Source organism: Falco punctatus (assembly GCF_963210335.1).
Source record: "Falco punctatus genome assembly, chromosome: 11".
Classification (NCBI taxonomy): Eukaryota; Metazoa; Chordata; class Aves; order Falconiformes; family Falconidae; genus Falco; species Falco punctatus.
This window is the reverse complement of record NC_137591.1, coordinates 7,346,564-7,361,324: the sequence shown is the minus strand read 5'-3', so window position 1 is coordinate 7,361,324 and position 14,761 is coordinate 7,346,564. Positions and strand designations below refer to the sequence as shown.

General features: G+C 41.3%; 2 protein-coding genes across 3 annotated transcripts in view; one reads left to right on the top strand and one right to left on the bottom strand.

The window, feature by feature from the left end:
* The window catches only part of TUT4 (terminal uridylyl transferase 4), a 49,912-nt gene extending 49,101 nt beyond the window's left edge, over positions 1–811 (bottom strand). For both annotated transcript variants that reach the window (XM_080406240.1, XM_080406241.1), the window contains exon 1: positions 672–811. The gene's annotated coding sequence lies outside the window, so the exon portion shown is untranslated. The remainder of the gene's footprint in view (positions 1–671) is intronic.
* A 427-nt stretch (positions 812–1,238) lies between these two features.
* GPX7 (glutathione peroxidase 7) lies at positions 1,239–14,341 on the top strand. The gene is made up of 3 exons (XM_080406305.1): positions 1,239–4,416; positions 11,611–11,872; positions 13,768–14,341. The coding sequence occupies exons 1-3, from the start codon at positions 4,210–4,212 to the stop codon at positions 13,929–13,931; spliced, it is 633 nt and encodes a 210-aa protein (XP_080262431.1). The 5' UTR covers positions 1,239–4,209; the 3' UTR covers positions 13,932–14,341.
* The last annotated feature ends 420 nt before the right edge of the window (positions 14,342–14,761 follow it).

Genomic DNA, 14,761 nt, shown 5'->3' with positions numbered 1-14,761 from the left:
GCTGTTATTTGTATACAAGATAAGCCAACAAAAGAGCACAAACGGAGGCAAAGGGATGCCTATGTGTCATTTCAGGCACATCGTAACCCATAGAAAGGAGAACCTCTCACTTGGGCACGGCACAGTGGAGGGGGCACGGCTCGCCAGGCCGGCCCAGGACAGAGGGGCATTTCCCCGGGGGGGCCGCACCGATTGCAACGGTCTCTCCCCCCGCCCAGTATTTAATTCCACAGGGCGTAAGAACAACAAGCCGCACGCAGCTCCTGCCCGGCGGGCACTGCCCTCCGGCCGCCCGCCCGCCGGGATGCGGCCCTGGGGCCGGCCCCGGCTCCCCACTGACCTTGGGGCCGCCAACACCCCCCCGGCCGAGCCCGGGGCCCCCGGCCGGGCGTGCGGGGCAGCCGCAGCGCCGCCACCCCGCCCGGGCGCGGGGCAGGAAGGCCGCTACGGGCCGGCAAGGCGGGGCGCGGGCAGGAGGGCCGGGGCAGGGCGGAGCCGGGGCGCCGCAGGCTGAGGCGGGGGGCGCCGGCGCGGACAGCCCCCCACCCCCCCGAGCCCGCCTCCCCCCGCCCCGCTCGGGGGGAGAGAGCGGAGCGCGCCCAGCCACCCCCACCCCTCGGGGGAGGCCCAGGAAGCTGGGCGGAGCCCCCCCGGCCCCTGGAGCCCGGTACCTGGCTGCGGCGCTAGGGGTGCCGGGGCTGCGCCCCCGCCATGCCCGGCTCCAGCTGCTGGAGGCCCCGACGCCAGCGGCTCAGTCCGGCCCGGCCGCCATGTCAGCCGCGCCGCGCGATGCATTGTGGGGCGAGGGCGGGAGGGAGAGGCTCGAGGGCGGGCGGCGCTGCCGGGCGGGCGCGGGGCGGCTGTCGGTGCCCCAGCCCCTGCCCTGCCCTGCCCGGCGCGGCCCGGCTTCCAGGGCGCTCCCCTCCCATCTCCCTCGGGGCCTCCTGCCCCCAGTGCCGCAGGGGAAGCAGGGCCGGCAGAGGCCGCAGCCCAGTTCTTTCCTTACGCACCCCCTCAGCCGCCCTATTCTCTCCCATTTCCCCCCCGTATTTCAGGCCAGGCCTCTCTTCGCGCACGCCGGGCCCCAGGCCCAGCGGAGCAGGGTTAGGGCCCGCTGGGAGGCTCTGCCGCAGCCTGGGCCTTGTTTCCCCCTTCCCCAGGGCTTCCCCCCCCCATTCCCCTGCTCCCGCCGCCGCTGGGGAGCGAGGCGGGTGTGCTGAGCACAGAGCAGCCTGCGGCAAGCAGAGGCACGGGGGGCGGGGGGGGGGGAAATGGCTGCTGGGCCCCTGACCTTGGCTGCGGCGCTGGCCCCGGCAGCCGCTAGGGACCGCGCCTTGGCCGGCACTTCTGGCAGTTCGGCAGGTCTCGGGGGAGAAGGGCCGGCCCGCCTGGCCCTTGGCAGTGCTTAGGGTGACCTGAAGAAATTGGCAAGTGCTGTGTAAGGCAAATCTCGCTGTGATCCAGTACAGTGATACCTCCTTCTTGGCAGTGAAATGTCATGTTGGCACTTCCTAGCCCAGGCTAAGGAGGCCTTTCCAGAAACACAAGGCGTGTAAAAGATTAATGTTGGACTACTAAAACGGTTCCAAGGACAGTATTAAAAATAATGTGACTAGTAGTGCTGGAAACACTTCTTCAGAGCATCTGTGTATGTAAACAAAAGTTGCAAAATCTGTAATACTGGGTTCCATAAAATACTGGCAAGACATACTTCTGAATATATTGTGACCTTAGTGCGATCTTTAGGGCTAGTCTGCTTTTTTGTCGTTCACTTCAAGTTCACCTTTTACTAAATTAGGATTGGATAGCTCAGGGTATTGCTAATGGGATGTGCAGAGCTTTCACCTTTAGGAACAAGAGCCAGTCCAGGTCTGGTCAGCAGTGACAGGAATTGCAGTGCTTCGATGCTGTTCGCAGGACAGCTGAGGTTAGCTGCATGGTGGCTTCAGTCCAGTCCTATCTGACAAAGATTTTTCTTAGATTTAGTAGGCGAAAAGTAAATTGCAAAAGTAACTAAATGACACTTGCTACTGGATACAGTCCTCCTAGATCAACATTTAGACATGCTAGCGAGCAAACGCACACCAGTTTGCAAACCTGACTGGCATTTTTCCTGCAAGCTGAAATTTATTAGACTGTATCAGATTTAGTTCAAATAGTTGGATCAACTTTAATATGAAATGTTAATGTAGTTTGGCTCTGAAAACTTGAGTCATTATAAAGCCAACAGTCTTTGACATAGTCCCTCTCTGCCTGTATTCAGGAAAAAGTCTTTCTTCTTTGCTGGTGTTAAAGAATGCTGTATTGCATGAAACATGGCAGTAAAAGAGGAAGCTGAATTCTACTGCCAGCTGGCCATTATTTAAAGAATTCCCAATTTAGTGCCAGTGATCAAAAAATTTCAGATTCTGGGCTCAGTTTGTGGGAGAAAATAGAATTCTGAAAGCCACTAAATTTCATCTAGGAATCAGAGACAATAATCATAAAGCTGCAGGAAGCATAAAGTCCCTTTCCAGACCAAAACCTTGCTTGTCTCATGTTGCAGTACGATGCCTCATTTTTAGTCCCATACTCAAACTACTACAACATTATCCCTCAAAAAAATGTAAAAATATATTGTAGATTTATTTTTAATTTTCTAGCCAAAAAATGTTTATGTTGAATTATTTTTCTTGTTGGAATAATTTTAAAAATTATTTTTAGACATGAGTAGGGTTCTTAATTTATTTAAATACATATACTCTATTGAAGGCCTTATTCTCTGTCTCCAGCTGTGTCTGAAGAAACTCTAAAGTTTTTTATGTAATTTATTTATAAAATGAGGAAATCATATTTGACTGTCATCTAAAGGAAAGGTTCTTGGTCAATACTACAGCCAGGAAAGTATATGTAAAGATGAGAACTTCAGATTGTTGGCACAGGGTATCTTCCCCGTAGACAGCATAGTAGAAGATTTTCCATCTATATATTCTTGTAGCATATTGCATTATTTCTTGATGCTGTATGTGTACTTAAGCTGGAGTACATAAAAAATTACAAATCTGAGATGTTTAAAAACTAAAATTACATTTTAAAACTAGTTATACACGGCTTCTCCACTTTCAGTAATGCCACTTATGCTTGATTTTCCTAACCAAATTTAATCAGGATGTCAAAGACCTACCAAAACTCAGTTAAAAAAAATCACAGAATGAGATTACAAAATGCAATTTGCTTTTCAAAATATACATTTCCAATATGCCTTGGCTGTGCTACTTAAATGTTTTAAAATCACGACATTTTGCTATTCTTTGCCAAGAATTATCAGAATTATAGGCATGGAGGACCAGTTTCTCCATCCAAGAAGAAATCGATGACCATCAAATGCTTTCTATTGTTGTTACTTTATATATGCAAATCCTTTTCTTCCAGCAGACATAGTAGCAAATTGTACAAATGGCTATTTTTTTTCTTGCAGAAAAAAGCAAGAAAAAAAAAGTTGCACTGAAGCACTGGTTTGGCTCTGTATATGTGAAAGCTTTGGTACCAAATTCAGTTCCTGATGCCTAATACTGCTTTCTTGTGGTATTCTCTTTGGTAACATGGTTTCTCCCAGATCACACTGTGAAGACCAGCGGTCTGGCCACTGCCCGCGACCCAGGCGCATGCAGAGATTAATTTCCTGAAGGCTTGGCAAATGGTGCTCCATTTCACAGGATATTATGCATGGCATGTTTGTAATTCTGTTACTGCTGACTGTATGCTGTGACTCTCGTTCAGAACACTTGCATCAGTAACCACTAGCAACCATGCCACTGGTATCCTTTGACATTACAGTAGATGCTATAGTTAGTATACTGAAAAAAGGCACTTGCGAATCCATCAAAAATCACAATAACTCTGTCCCTTATTTTCCTAGGGCATAGTTAAAACAGATCTGTAAATCTGACTGGTATACCACGGACTGGTATTACTGTTCGTGAGCCAACTAGCACTTTCGTTCGTCTGGTACCCACCCATAAATGGCCTGAATACAGTACCACCACCATGAAATACTCCATTTTAGAATTTCTGTATCCTCCATAAATACATGCTTCTGAGGTCTGGTACAGACGCAGCTTCTAAGCCTTTGCAGACGCCAGACTGTTGCAAAAGCTCCGTTTGCAGCAGTCCTTTCTTTGCGGCAGCGCTTTCCTATCGTGGCAAGTGTCTGCAGCACGGACGTGCAGCATGCTAGATCCTGAGGGCAGTGTGGAGCACAAGCCTTCCTCTTCCTTCCCCAAAGTTTTCCTCATCCCTCTAGCCATGCTCCTTGCAATTGCAGCGCTCCTGCTCTTAGTGTTTTCCGCTACGCAGCAGAAAGAGCCTGATTTTTACACTTTCAAAGTTGTAAACATCAGGGGCAAACTAGTCTCTCTGGAGAAATACAGGGGCTCGGTAAGTCTGCACGGAGATGGGCGGCTCTCGCCCAGGCTCACTAACCAGCCAGTCTGCATGTCTGCACAAACCAAGTGGGGGTGGAGAGATTGTACATTAACTTGGTGCACACATGCAAATAGATGTGACTTTACGACTGGTGTGTTTTTTTGGTTTTTTTTGTTGTTGTTTTTTTTTTTTTTAACTGATCTGGAGTGTTGCCTGCATGCTTCCTTTGGTACTGCTCCGTAGGTCTTTGCACTCTTTAAATAAAACGTCTGCAGCCTAACCTCTGTGCGTGTCCGCGTCTTCCCCTTGTGCAGGCAGCTGCCTGTAGACGTGGCAGGCAGGGAATGCCTGCCTGCCTGCCATGCAGCCGGATGAGTTGCACTGGATTGTGGCTATTAACATTGAAGCGCAGGAAGTTTGTACCTTTGTTTAACTTTTGGAGCTCATTTCTGCCTTTTAACTGCATGACTTTTACTAAATTATTTTTATGTAAATCCCATTCCTTGTCAATGTTCTACATTAAAAAAAAGGGGAGGGGGGGTTTAATCAGTGGCTAATGGAGCTGACAAATTTCACTATAATTAGCAAAAAAGCAAGAGACATGATAAAGTAAATATTTTAATACCGGCATATGGTGAAATTGTAGCCACATCACACTATTCCCTGTGTTGCTTTTCAGTGTGACAAAGCAACATGAAGAAGGGCATGTAGCCACAAATCTACTTTTATGACTTTTTTAAAATGTTGCTTGTGTATTACGTTAAGGAGTTCTAGGCAGACCTTTCCTTCCTGTTTTAAGAACAGTTTCCCTGAATGTAACCTGATTTTATTTTATGGGGGTTTAGTGGCTTGATCATACAGGAAAGATGCTCAGTACGTATGGAAGAGTGAAAAGGGAACATAGCACATGGGGGGCATAATACTATAAGCTGTGACAGCCACATTCACAAATTAGAGAAGCTAAAATCAACATGAAGTACACAGCTGCCACCCTTAGTGCTCAAGTGACACATCTGTGGTGCTGCCAAGCAGTCCAATAGCTTAGCTGCTGCCCAAAAAGGCAGGCACCACTTTTCACTTTCACTCTTATTCTCCAGCTTTGTGTTTCCACCTGCCTGCCCCCTCTTCTCAAATACTTCACATACTTCACTGAGGTGTCTGAGCTCACTAGTCCATAGTAGCAGGTCACTAAAACATTGGCCAGAAGACAGAGAAGGTATATGGGAGGACATGTATATTTTCCTGAGCTTGGTAGAGAGGGGTGCTGGTCAATTTGGAAAAAAATGAGAGGTCTGCATCTTACCTGGTCAAAGTCCTCCCACTCCGTTCACAATTCAGATAGAGCAAAACTGGTCCCATGCCTACTCAAATATCTATATTGGAAAATACAAGGAAGCTATTTGATTTTAAGCAATATTTGCTTTTTTTTTTTTTTTTTTTTTTTTTTTAGGAGTTCCTTCCAAAGGCTCTGTCAATAAATCCTGTTACCGGGGCATTTTTTGTTTGTGGGTCATCTGCAGATCTGTCTGAATAAGCAAATACCACCTGTACTTTCTCAACCTCAGGGCCAGAATCCACACAGAAAGGAGTAAAGGGGGAACTCTGAGAAATTCCCTACAGCCACCCTGCAGAGAGCTGTGGGTGTTCATCTCCCCTGCAACAAGCTGCAGAGCCTGGTCTGGAACCTCATGAGTACACCACGTTAGGGGTGTGTGTCTGTACCTCCAGTGGTGCTGTGATACCAGGCCATCCTCGAGGTGTGACTGGTTTTGTGAGGGAGAGCTCTAGAGCCGTACCTTGGAAAAGGTGACGCCATTGGTGAATGGTCCTCCTTGATCTCTGCTAGGGCATGCAGAATAGTTTATTCCAAACAAGTGATGATGACCAGTTTCTGTATGGAACAAAAAGATTTGCATTCCGAGAGCCTATTAATGTTCAGGCTAGTTGCTGTTTGATAATACGTGTGCATAATTTTAAAGAAAATTAATTACAGCAATAAAACACATCCCTTTCTGTCATTATGTTGTCAGAACTTAGTATCAAGGTAGAGAAAGGTTAATTAAAACTCCCATTTATTTCTTAAAATAAACCTGCTTAAATCTGCAGTTAGATAAGTACTGTTAAGATGTAGGTTTATCATAATATTTTAAAGCTATTAAAAGAAAGTAAATAATATGTAAGTACTATGTATGTGCTGCTGGTGTTTTAAAGAAAGTGAGTCATTAGTTAGCCCCTGGAACAATAATCTGCCAATTGCTAAACCAGCTTTTAACAGCCTTAAGCTTTCTGGCAGATGCAGAGAAGACATTTTCTTCAATTTACTCACTCAACTAATTCAGTTAAATAACTACTTAATTGGTAGTCAAGAAACTAACTGGGAATTGAAAAAATCAAATCCTTCCCCAGTATAAAGAAAAATAATGAAGTCTGCTAAGTCTAAAAACACAAGAGCCATGCTAAGTATAAACAATCAGTGCAATTCATTACTTGCAGAGTCTTTCTTCAATAACTCGTTATTAATACAAATTATTTTGTATTCAGATCATTGAAACAATTTTTCTTGGTAAGAAAAAAATAAAACTGATTGATATTAATTCAATTTCCATTCAAGTGCATGTTGATACAAATCGCAAGTACCCTCTTTTTATAGTAAGAAATGTACTAACAATTCTGAAATAATGAAAATTTAAAAAATTAAGGAACAGATTTTTTTTCCTGAAATAAATATGCACAGGCATAACCTATTCTCCACTTCAATAAAAACACAGAAAATAAGTGAGAGAGTACTCCCTTTTTATGGGGGCATAACAAATTATATTACCAGAATGCTAAATACTTGGCATACATGCTACAGAATTGGGTATCATAATACATTTACCTGAAAGCAAAGAAAGGGAGGTGTATTACAACTGGGGAAAAAAAAGTACCACAAGTGAAGTAGATCAAAAAACTGTCTGCTGCACAAGAAGGCCATCCTCCTGTGTTTTTTCCAGGCTACCATACTGATGTTGACACATCTATATTAAAAATGAAGGGCAGTGATGTATGGTTGGAAAGGAATCAACAGGATTCAAATAAAATTAGTTTTTTATCTATCTACCTATCTAATTCAAGAAACCTTATTATGATCTCTATCAAATATGCTGTAAGAGGCACTATTCTTACCAAAAATAGTATCTATTTGGGAGTCAGAACTCCCAAGCATCAGCTGTTCCCTGCTGTGTTTATACCTGTCTAGAGATAATAGTACCTACCTACCTGCCTTCCTACTGACCTACCACACAGCTAACAGTGTACTGAGGTGTAATTAAGCAGTGTTAGTGCACTGCTTTGGAAATCTTGAACCAAATGTAATACAGTAATGTAAAATCATTAGGCATTCTAACAACCCAAAGTATCATTTTACTATTGAAAGTAATGCTAGGCACTTTGCATCACAGCTCTCTGCAATCTGAGACTGTAATACTACTGAAGGCGTATAAATACAGAGTGTAGCTACTTAATTACTGTACTGAAAAAATATTGGTATTTTTTCCATGAAGGTAACAAGGTCTGTAAGTCAGTGAAATCTGACAGTTGTGGCTGGTTCTTCCATCAGTCAGACAGAGCCAGTTAAGAGTCTCCAGGTCTAAAACCCTACATATCTACTGTTTCTACTAAAAGATCCACAAAGGGTTACTCAAAGCTGATAGATTGATAAATCTGTCCAGGGATCTTTTTCTCAAGGAGGTACACTGGTGTAAACATTAAGTAAACGAAGACATGTTTTTGCAGTGTTGAATGAGTTCACTACTGGAATGCATAGGTTTTCTAAGTGAAGGCAAGGAATTTATAGTATTAAGAGGTCAGACGACTAACAGAATTCAGCTTAAATACTTTTTGTAATGTCCAGGATGAATTGTTTGCACTGCACACTAGGTGGCGTACTTGACTTTCAGAGCCTGAAGTCAGTCAAGAGGCATAATTAACTTAATTTAAATCATTAATAGTTGTAAGAAATCAAAGTACAGCCCCTTCATGACAACATAAAGAGTGATATTTATTAAAAATAAAACATAGACGAAAAATATCAGCAGATTTAATCACTCCTGGTACCAGACACTGGAAAGATAACTCGGTAACAATTTTTAAACAATCATTTTAAGCATTCCTTATGAAATACTAATAAATAAATCCTGAAATTTTTTTATTATATGTGTTAGTTATACTTTTAGGAGGTTTCCACTATTAAGTTGTGGAGTTTAGTAAAGGCATGCACGTATCTAAGGAAAAAAGAGAAGCATAATGTGCCTGCCAGTCTAAGAAATGCTGCATGTATCTCCTATTTTGTGGGAGAACGTTTAGAAGTTTGCACTGTTGGCAGTGTGAGCTCTCATGCCTTTCACCACCATGCCAACTAATCACTGGTTTTAAACAGCTGTAAATTAAAATAGTTGTTTCTTTTAGAGTTAATTTTTTCAAGCTGTCCTAATTTCAAAATCAAGGCAAAGTTATAAAAGCTTGATTGTTTTCATTGGCAAGTGATCTCTCATGTCTGTTATAATATGAACATAATACCTACACAACCTTATTTCTCCCAGCCCTCCAATGATAAATTCTTACATTGCCATTGTATTTGGGAAAAAGTACCAATAGATGTGAATAGGGTAAGGTATATGAATACTTCCGCATCATGAGAATGCTTAGTCTTAAACTATATTTTAAAATGCTTCTAGAATGTCATATGAAAGGACTAGAGGTGATGTCAACTCTTGGTGGTACAATTTATCTTCAGTCATACCGAACTACAGTTATCACTATGCTTCATAAATACACATTATTTGAAAAGAACAGAACTGCCAATAGTTATTTTTTATGTCCAATACATAAGTTCGGTTCGGAATGCTGACAGTCTACAACAGGAATGCATCATAAAATTATTACCTCTCCTCTGGGGAAAAAAAAATATATGCCATATCTTTGAATGTTTTAGGAGGCTGAATTTAAAATTTCAGGTAGAGCTTATAAATGTTGTCTGAATGAATGTGATGCTTTGGAAGTTAGCTAGATGGCTCCAGATCATATTTCATATACAAGCGTACAGGGATTGACTAGATTGTATTCTGTTCACACACTATACCACAAAGAAGGTTACATCAACTTGTGCTTTATAAGATTACCTGTCTTCCAGGGAAAACAGTGCTGCTCTGAAACCACTTCAGGTATAGCCATATACCTATACAAGGTACAAAATACACAAATGAAGTGTTAATGTTTAATGCAAGAAATTATAAACACCCTTAACTTTTTCTTTACTTATTCCTACTCCTTCTGGACATTTAATCTTAAGAGCCCATACTTTACCCAGATGATGGGCTTTTATATGCCAGTTTGTTTACTGGCCTAAAGAACACTATACCCATGTAGTCATTTATTTTTCATACATTTTAATTTATATGATGCAGTCTATTCCTGTTTCCTATATACTTTTATATTTTGTGTAAAAACATACACATAGAAATATGTGTTACAACAGTAACACAAGAATCCAAAGTTTAAATTGAGCAAAGGCAGTGGGCACAGACACAGGAGTACGAGACCTGGACAGGATTTTTTACTTCCTTTTCTTGCCCTGCAGCTACTTGCTGTGTAATTTGGTAAGGTCAATTAATGTATCCAAGCTTCAGGCTTTCCTGTTCTGGTACTGGGCCCTTCAACACAGCTGTCTCACAATGACAATAATGAAACCAACATGCCAGCTTCTATGAAACTTCCAAACTCTTGTAGAAAGGTCCAATGTAAATAGCTACTGTTGTTGTACTAGCACTGAGGAATGTGTTGGCTACTTTGATTGAACTAAAACTTTTTTTGCAATTTGAGAATGAAGGATGAGCTTCTGGGCCCATGTATAATCTGTAGAAACCTACAAGATTCAGCGTAAGCCTGGTAGAATTTCAATTCCTAAATCATAATACTTTTTCTACGCTATGCCTGATTTTAATCTAGGTGGGTAGAAACATTTTTGGTATTATAATATTTCCTTACGACTCTTACAAATTGGTCTGAAAAAAGGAATAGAATGTAGTTACATGTAAAGAAACATCACTATAAAGTGCATAATGCTGGTTTTATTAATAAAATGATATTGTATCTAAAAGACCTATGACATTCAGCATTAATCTGCTCTCAAGAAAATATTAGAATGAACTTCATTTATGTAGAATGAGTGACAACTCACACTTGGAAAATTTGTAAGAATAATAAAATCTATAAAAATAAATTCTAGACGTTATTTAAGGATAACATATCTCAAAAAACAATGGAAAGCTCTTCAGGGCCTTGAGAAACTGTAATATGTATCAGCTCAGGGTTAGGTCACTTAACTTCCCCAACAACTTCTTGCCAGTATCTGTTCCACCATGTATTCTCCTTATACATGCTGCTGTTTTCCTGTAGTCCTCATTTGTGTTTGGCATCTTCCTCTGCTAGATCTGCACAGGCACATACATGCCTGGTGGTAATGTCTGAATGACACAATGCGTACCACATCAAAGATGATCAGATATAGGAATGACTTTAAAGGATAGTGGGTACAGTCTTCACTTCTTGGAATCTCTAATTGAGGCAGTAAAAGTTTATGCAAAAATCTGTTGTCATTTTGTCACAACTGAGTAGATTTATTTTAGAAATGGTGGGAAATTTTACAGTCCATACTGCACAGACCAAGCCAAAATCCTGTAACTGCTTCTATTAACTTCCAGGTCATCTGCATTAGCAATGATAAATGGATCAGCCAGTTCTGTATGAGTACTAAATTCTGTACAAGGGAAGATGCTGCAGAACAAATGCTTCACAACAGATAAATAAATTACCAAAAATACATTCATTTGCGAGTTTCTTTCATGCAACTTGTTTATCTTAGCTGGATGGTCATTTCTTAAATATGCTTAGAAACTATCCAGAAGGCAGAATGGAGAAACGTAGATTCTCTGTAAACTAAGAATTAAGATTGCTTAGTAGTTTATTGATTATCTTCATGGTTGCCAAATGGGAATACATAAAAGCAATATTAAATCTTCCTATCATGAACAGAACTTGATATAGTTCCAAACATTTTCAGTCACAGTTCTCTAGACATTTTAATTTTTTTAAAATAGTCTGCATCCCAGCCTACCTGTTGAAAAATTGACACGTGCACCACAGTTTTTAATCTCTGTTTTTCTTCAGGTGTCGCTAGTGGTCAACGTTGCAAGTGAGTGCGGGTATACAGATAGCCACTACAAGGCCTTACAACAGTTACAGAGAGACCTTGGCCCATATCATTTCAATGTGCTGGCATTCCCATGCAATCAGTTTGGGCAGCAAGAACCAGACACTAACAAAGAAATTGAGAGTTTTGCACGAAAGACTTATGGTGCCTCCTTTCCTATGTTCAGCAAAATAGCAGTCAGCGGAGCCGGTGCAATTCCTGCCTTCAAGTACTTAATTGGTGAGTAATCTGGAACATTAGAGGGTTGTTTCCCAAGTTTAGAATTCCTCTGACACAAAACACCATCTGACAGAAAAAACATGTCTGTCACTGTGTTCACAGACTCACAGTGCAGAATTAACAGGCTCAAAGGGGTCAGAAGTCATGTAGTCCATCCTCCTGCACAAGGTGGGGTTTCTCTCTCTGTCCCTCCAAACAGCTTTGTCTAACCTTCTTAAAAGATCTCCAGGGATAAAGACACTATGATAACAGATGCCCTGTAAAAGCTAGTCTAATAAACTTTTACAGGGAATACAGGTCTTGAAATATTGTCCTGTATGCATACTACACCTGATCTTCCTTTTTCCACATTGCGGCCTCCTAAGTGCTTCTCCTGTGACACAACTGCTATAGGTTGGATTTATAAGATGCATCTCAAGAGCTGCAGGATAAGTGGAAGCAAAGCATCTATATAATTCACCTCAGCAATCAAAAAGAGAAACCAGGCACTAAGAGATGTCCTTGAATACTCCCTTCCTCACTCCTTGCAAAGCACTGGAATAGCCATACTGTTTAGTTCTTCCAGTTCCAATCTGCATTACAGCTAGCACTGAGGCCTGAAGAGGTTTTGCTGGTTTTTAGCAGACAGCTGACAAAATACACTGCAAAGCAGGATACCCTCTATCAAGGCACTGCTTTCTCTATCAAGGCACTACTTTTCTTGCACTGTATGAGTGCTCTGAACACCATTTAAATGCTAAACTGAAATGTCAGCCTTTACTGGATGTGAAGGAAATGTCTTCCAGTAGTGATGTATAATAAAGCCCAATATGACACAGTATTACCTGAGCTGCATTCTGCAAGGACCACATTGCTAGTGCTTCTCGCCAGCACCACAGTGTTTTCCCACATACCACTGCATTTAAAGGAGTGTTGGCAGTATTTTTGACTACCCCAAGCACATCTTCCAGGTCTGTAATGGATCTTTTCACTAGCCAGACTTCCCTTTAATCTTCTTCACATCCTTTCATTTCTGTTTTGCCCAGTGGGATTGTTACTTGCAGACATGTCACATAAAACTTGCCAGTCTTGTTTCCCTGTTGGTCCACACGTAAAGTGAGGCTGCTGGAGGCAGGATATTTGTGCAGCATAATGACAAGATTGTCAACAGTGTAGGACTGGCTGTGTCTTGGCAATACTTTGCAATATCTTCCAATTCCATATGAGATTTTGCCCAACGTATAATCAATGGAAAAGATGGTAATTTGTCTGTAGTGTTTGTAGGTGGGCCATTAGTGGGTTGGGACTCCTGGTCTGATAGAAAATCCTGAGTATTTTGTTAGTCATGTAGCAGAATAGTAAAGGGTAAGAATGTGATTCATGTAAAAGGAGTATGTGGTCATGGGGGGAAAAACTGTAGTAGGTGAGGATTAGGAGGAAACCTCCTGGAAGAATTTACTTTGTTATTTCTTCAGGTACCATTTGTTGAAACATACTTCTGAAGCACATGATACTGGGTGCTTTTGGAGGAAAAATCCTGGATAAGCAAGCAAATAATCAGTCCTACTAGCTATACTGTTATGCCAAATTAGATTTTCCTATCAATGTTCAACTGTTTCAAGATTTATCTATGTAGCACAAACACACACACACGTATGCACACTCACGCTTTAAAACCAATTAAAGTGCTCCTGTCTCAAGCTTGACTGTTTCCATTAGTCTCCAGGGGGGTACTGTCTAGTTAAAGCTTCCTGTCTGTTAGAAAATTAATCTTATTATTCAGTCTGAACTCACTCTTAATTTTACATTCCTTCATCCTCTGAGAAGGTAATCATCAAATTGACAAAAACAAATGTCAGGAATTGGCTAATGTGGTTTTCTTTTGTAAGTTTCCACTTTTTTTTTTTTGCCTGTAGATTCTACAGGAGAAGAACCAACCTGGAACTTCTGGAAATACCTGGTGGACCCCAATGGGAAAGTCGTAAAGGCCTGGGACTCTACTGTCTCTGTTGAAGAAATAAGACCTTATGTTACAGAACTCGTAAGGAAAATCATCCTGAAGAAGAAAGATGAATTATGATTTTCAAAAGTCCCAGCATGCCAATTACATCTTTATTGAGAATTAAGGCTGGACTTTTCTTTTCACATTCCAAAAGAGAGTATATGGGGAAGGGAAGTTATGACCAGTGGAATCTATATTCACCATCTTAAGAATGTAGAAAACAGCAAGTTTGCGTGGTCAAAGTAACTTAATTTTTTTCTCCAATTGATTTGAGTTTGACCTTCCTGGGAAAGAAGAGCTCATCAGCAATTGTTTCTTTCCCAATTCAAATTATTATTTGTTGATAACACCATAGGAATTCAGTTCATGTACCTGTAGAAAGAAGGCTCAGAATAATAATTTCCTGATTGGGATTTCATTGATATCTGTAATTCTGTTGTCATATTTTTATCACGAACTGAATGAAAAAATAAAAAGTGTGTGGTTGACTTAAGGCATGTTTTAGGAAGAGGGCCCAATCAGTTACCTTCAAAGGAGGCAGGTTTACATAGATACATGTCTTGCTAGTTACCAAGGCCAAAAATATTTCATCTGTCTAGAAAGGCAGTTAAGAAGAGCATGGGGAAAATACACTTATAAAACTTAAAGTAGTATGAAGACAAAGCCTCTTTAATAATTCTCCAAAACCTATGAGAAGAATTTCTACATTTTTTTCACCCAGTAAAGATCAGCAGATGTTATTTAAATAGCCATTTGAACATCTGTAGGATGAGAGCCTATATGAAAAGGCTATTTCTTTCCTCTATTACTATTTTGCCTTAGAATTACTCTTGCATCATACAACTGATATTAAATTTATTTTTCAATTTATAACACCATCCAATTTTGCTGCATGTACAAACATTAAA

Coding starts and splice junctions, on each gene's coding strand:
- GPX7 (XM_080406305.1), top strand. CDS start 4,210: ATGCTAGATCCTGAGGGCAGTGTGGAGCACAAGCCTTCCTCTTCCTTC. Junction 4,417..11,610: donor TGGAGAAATACAGGGGCTCG/GTAAGTCTGCAC, acceptor GTTTTTCTTCAG/GTGTCGCTAGTGGTCAACGT. Junction 11,873..13,767: donor TGCCTTCAAGTACTTAATTG/GTGAGTAATCTG, acceptor TTTTGCCTGTAG/ATTCTACAGGAGAAGAACCA.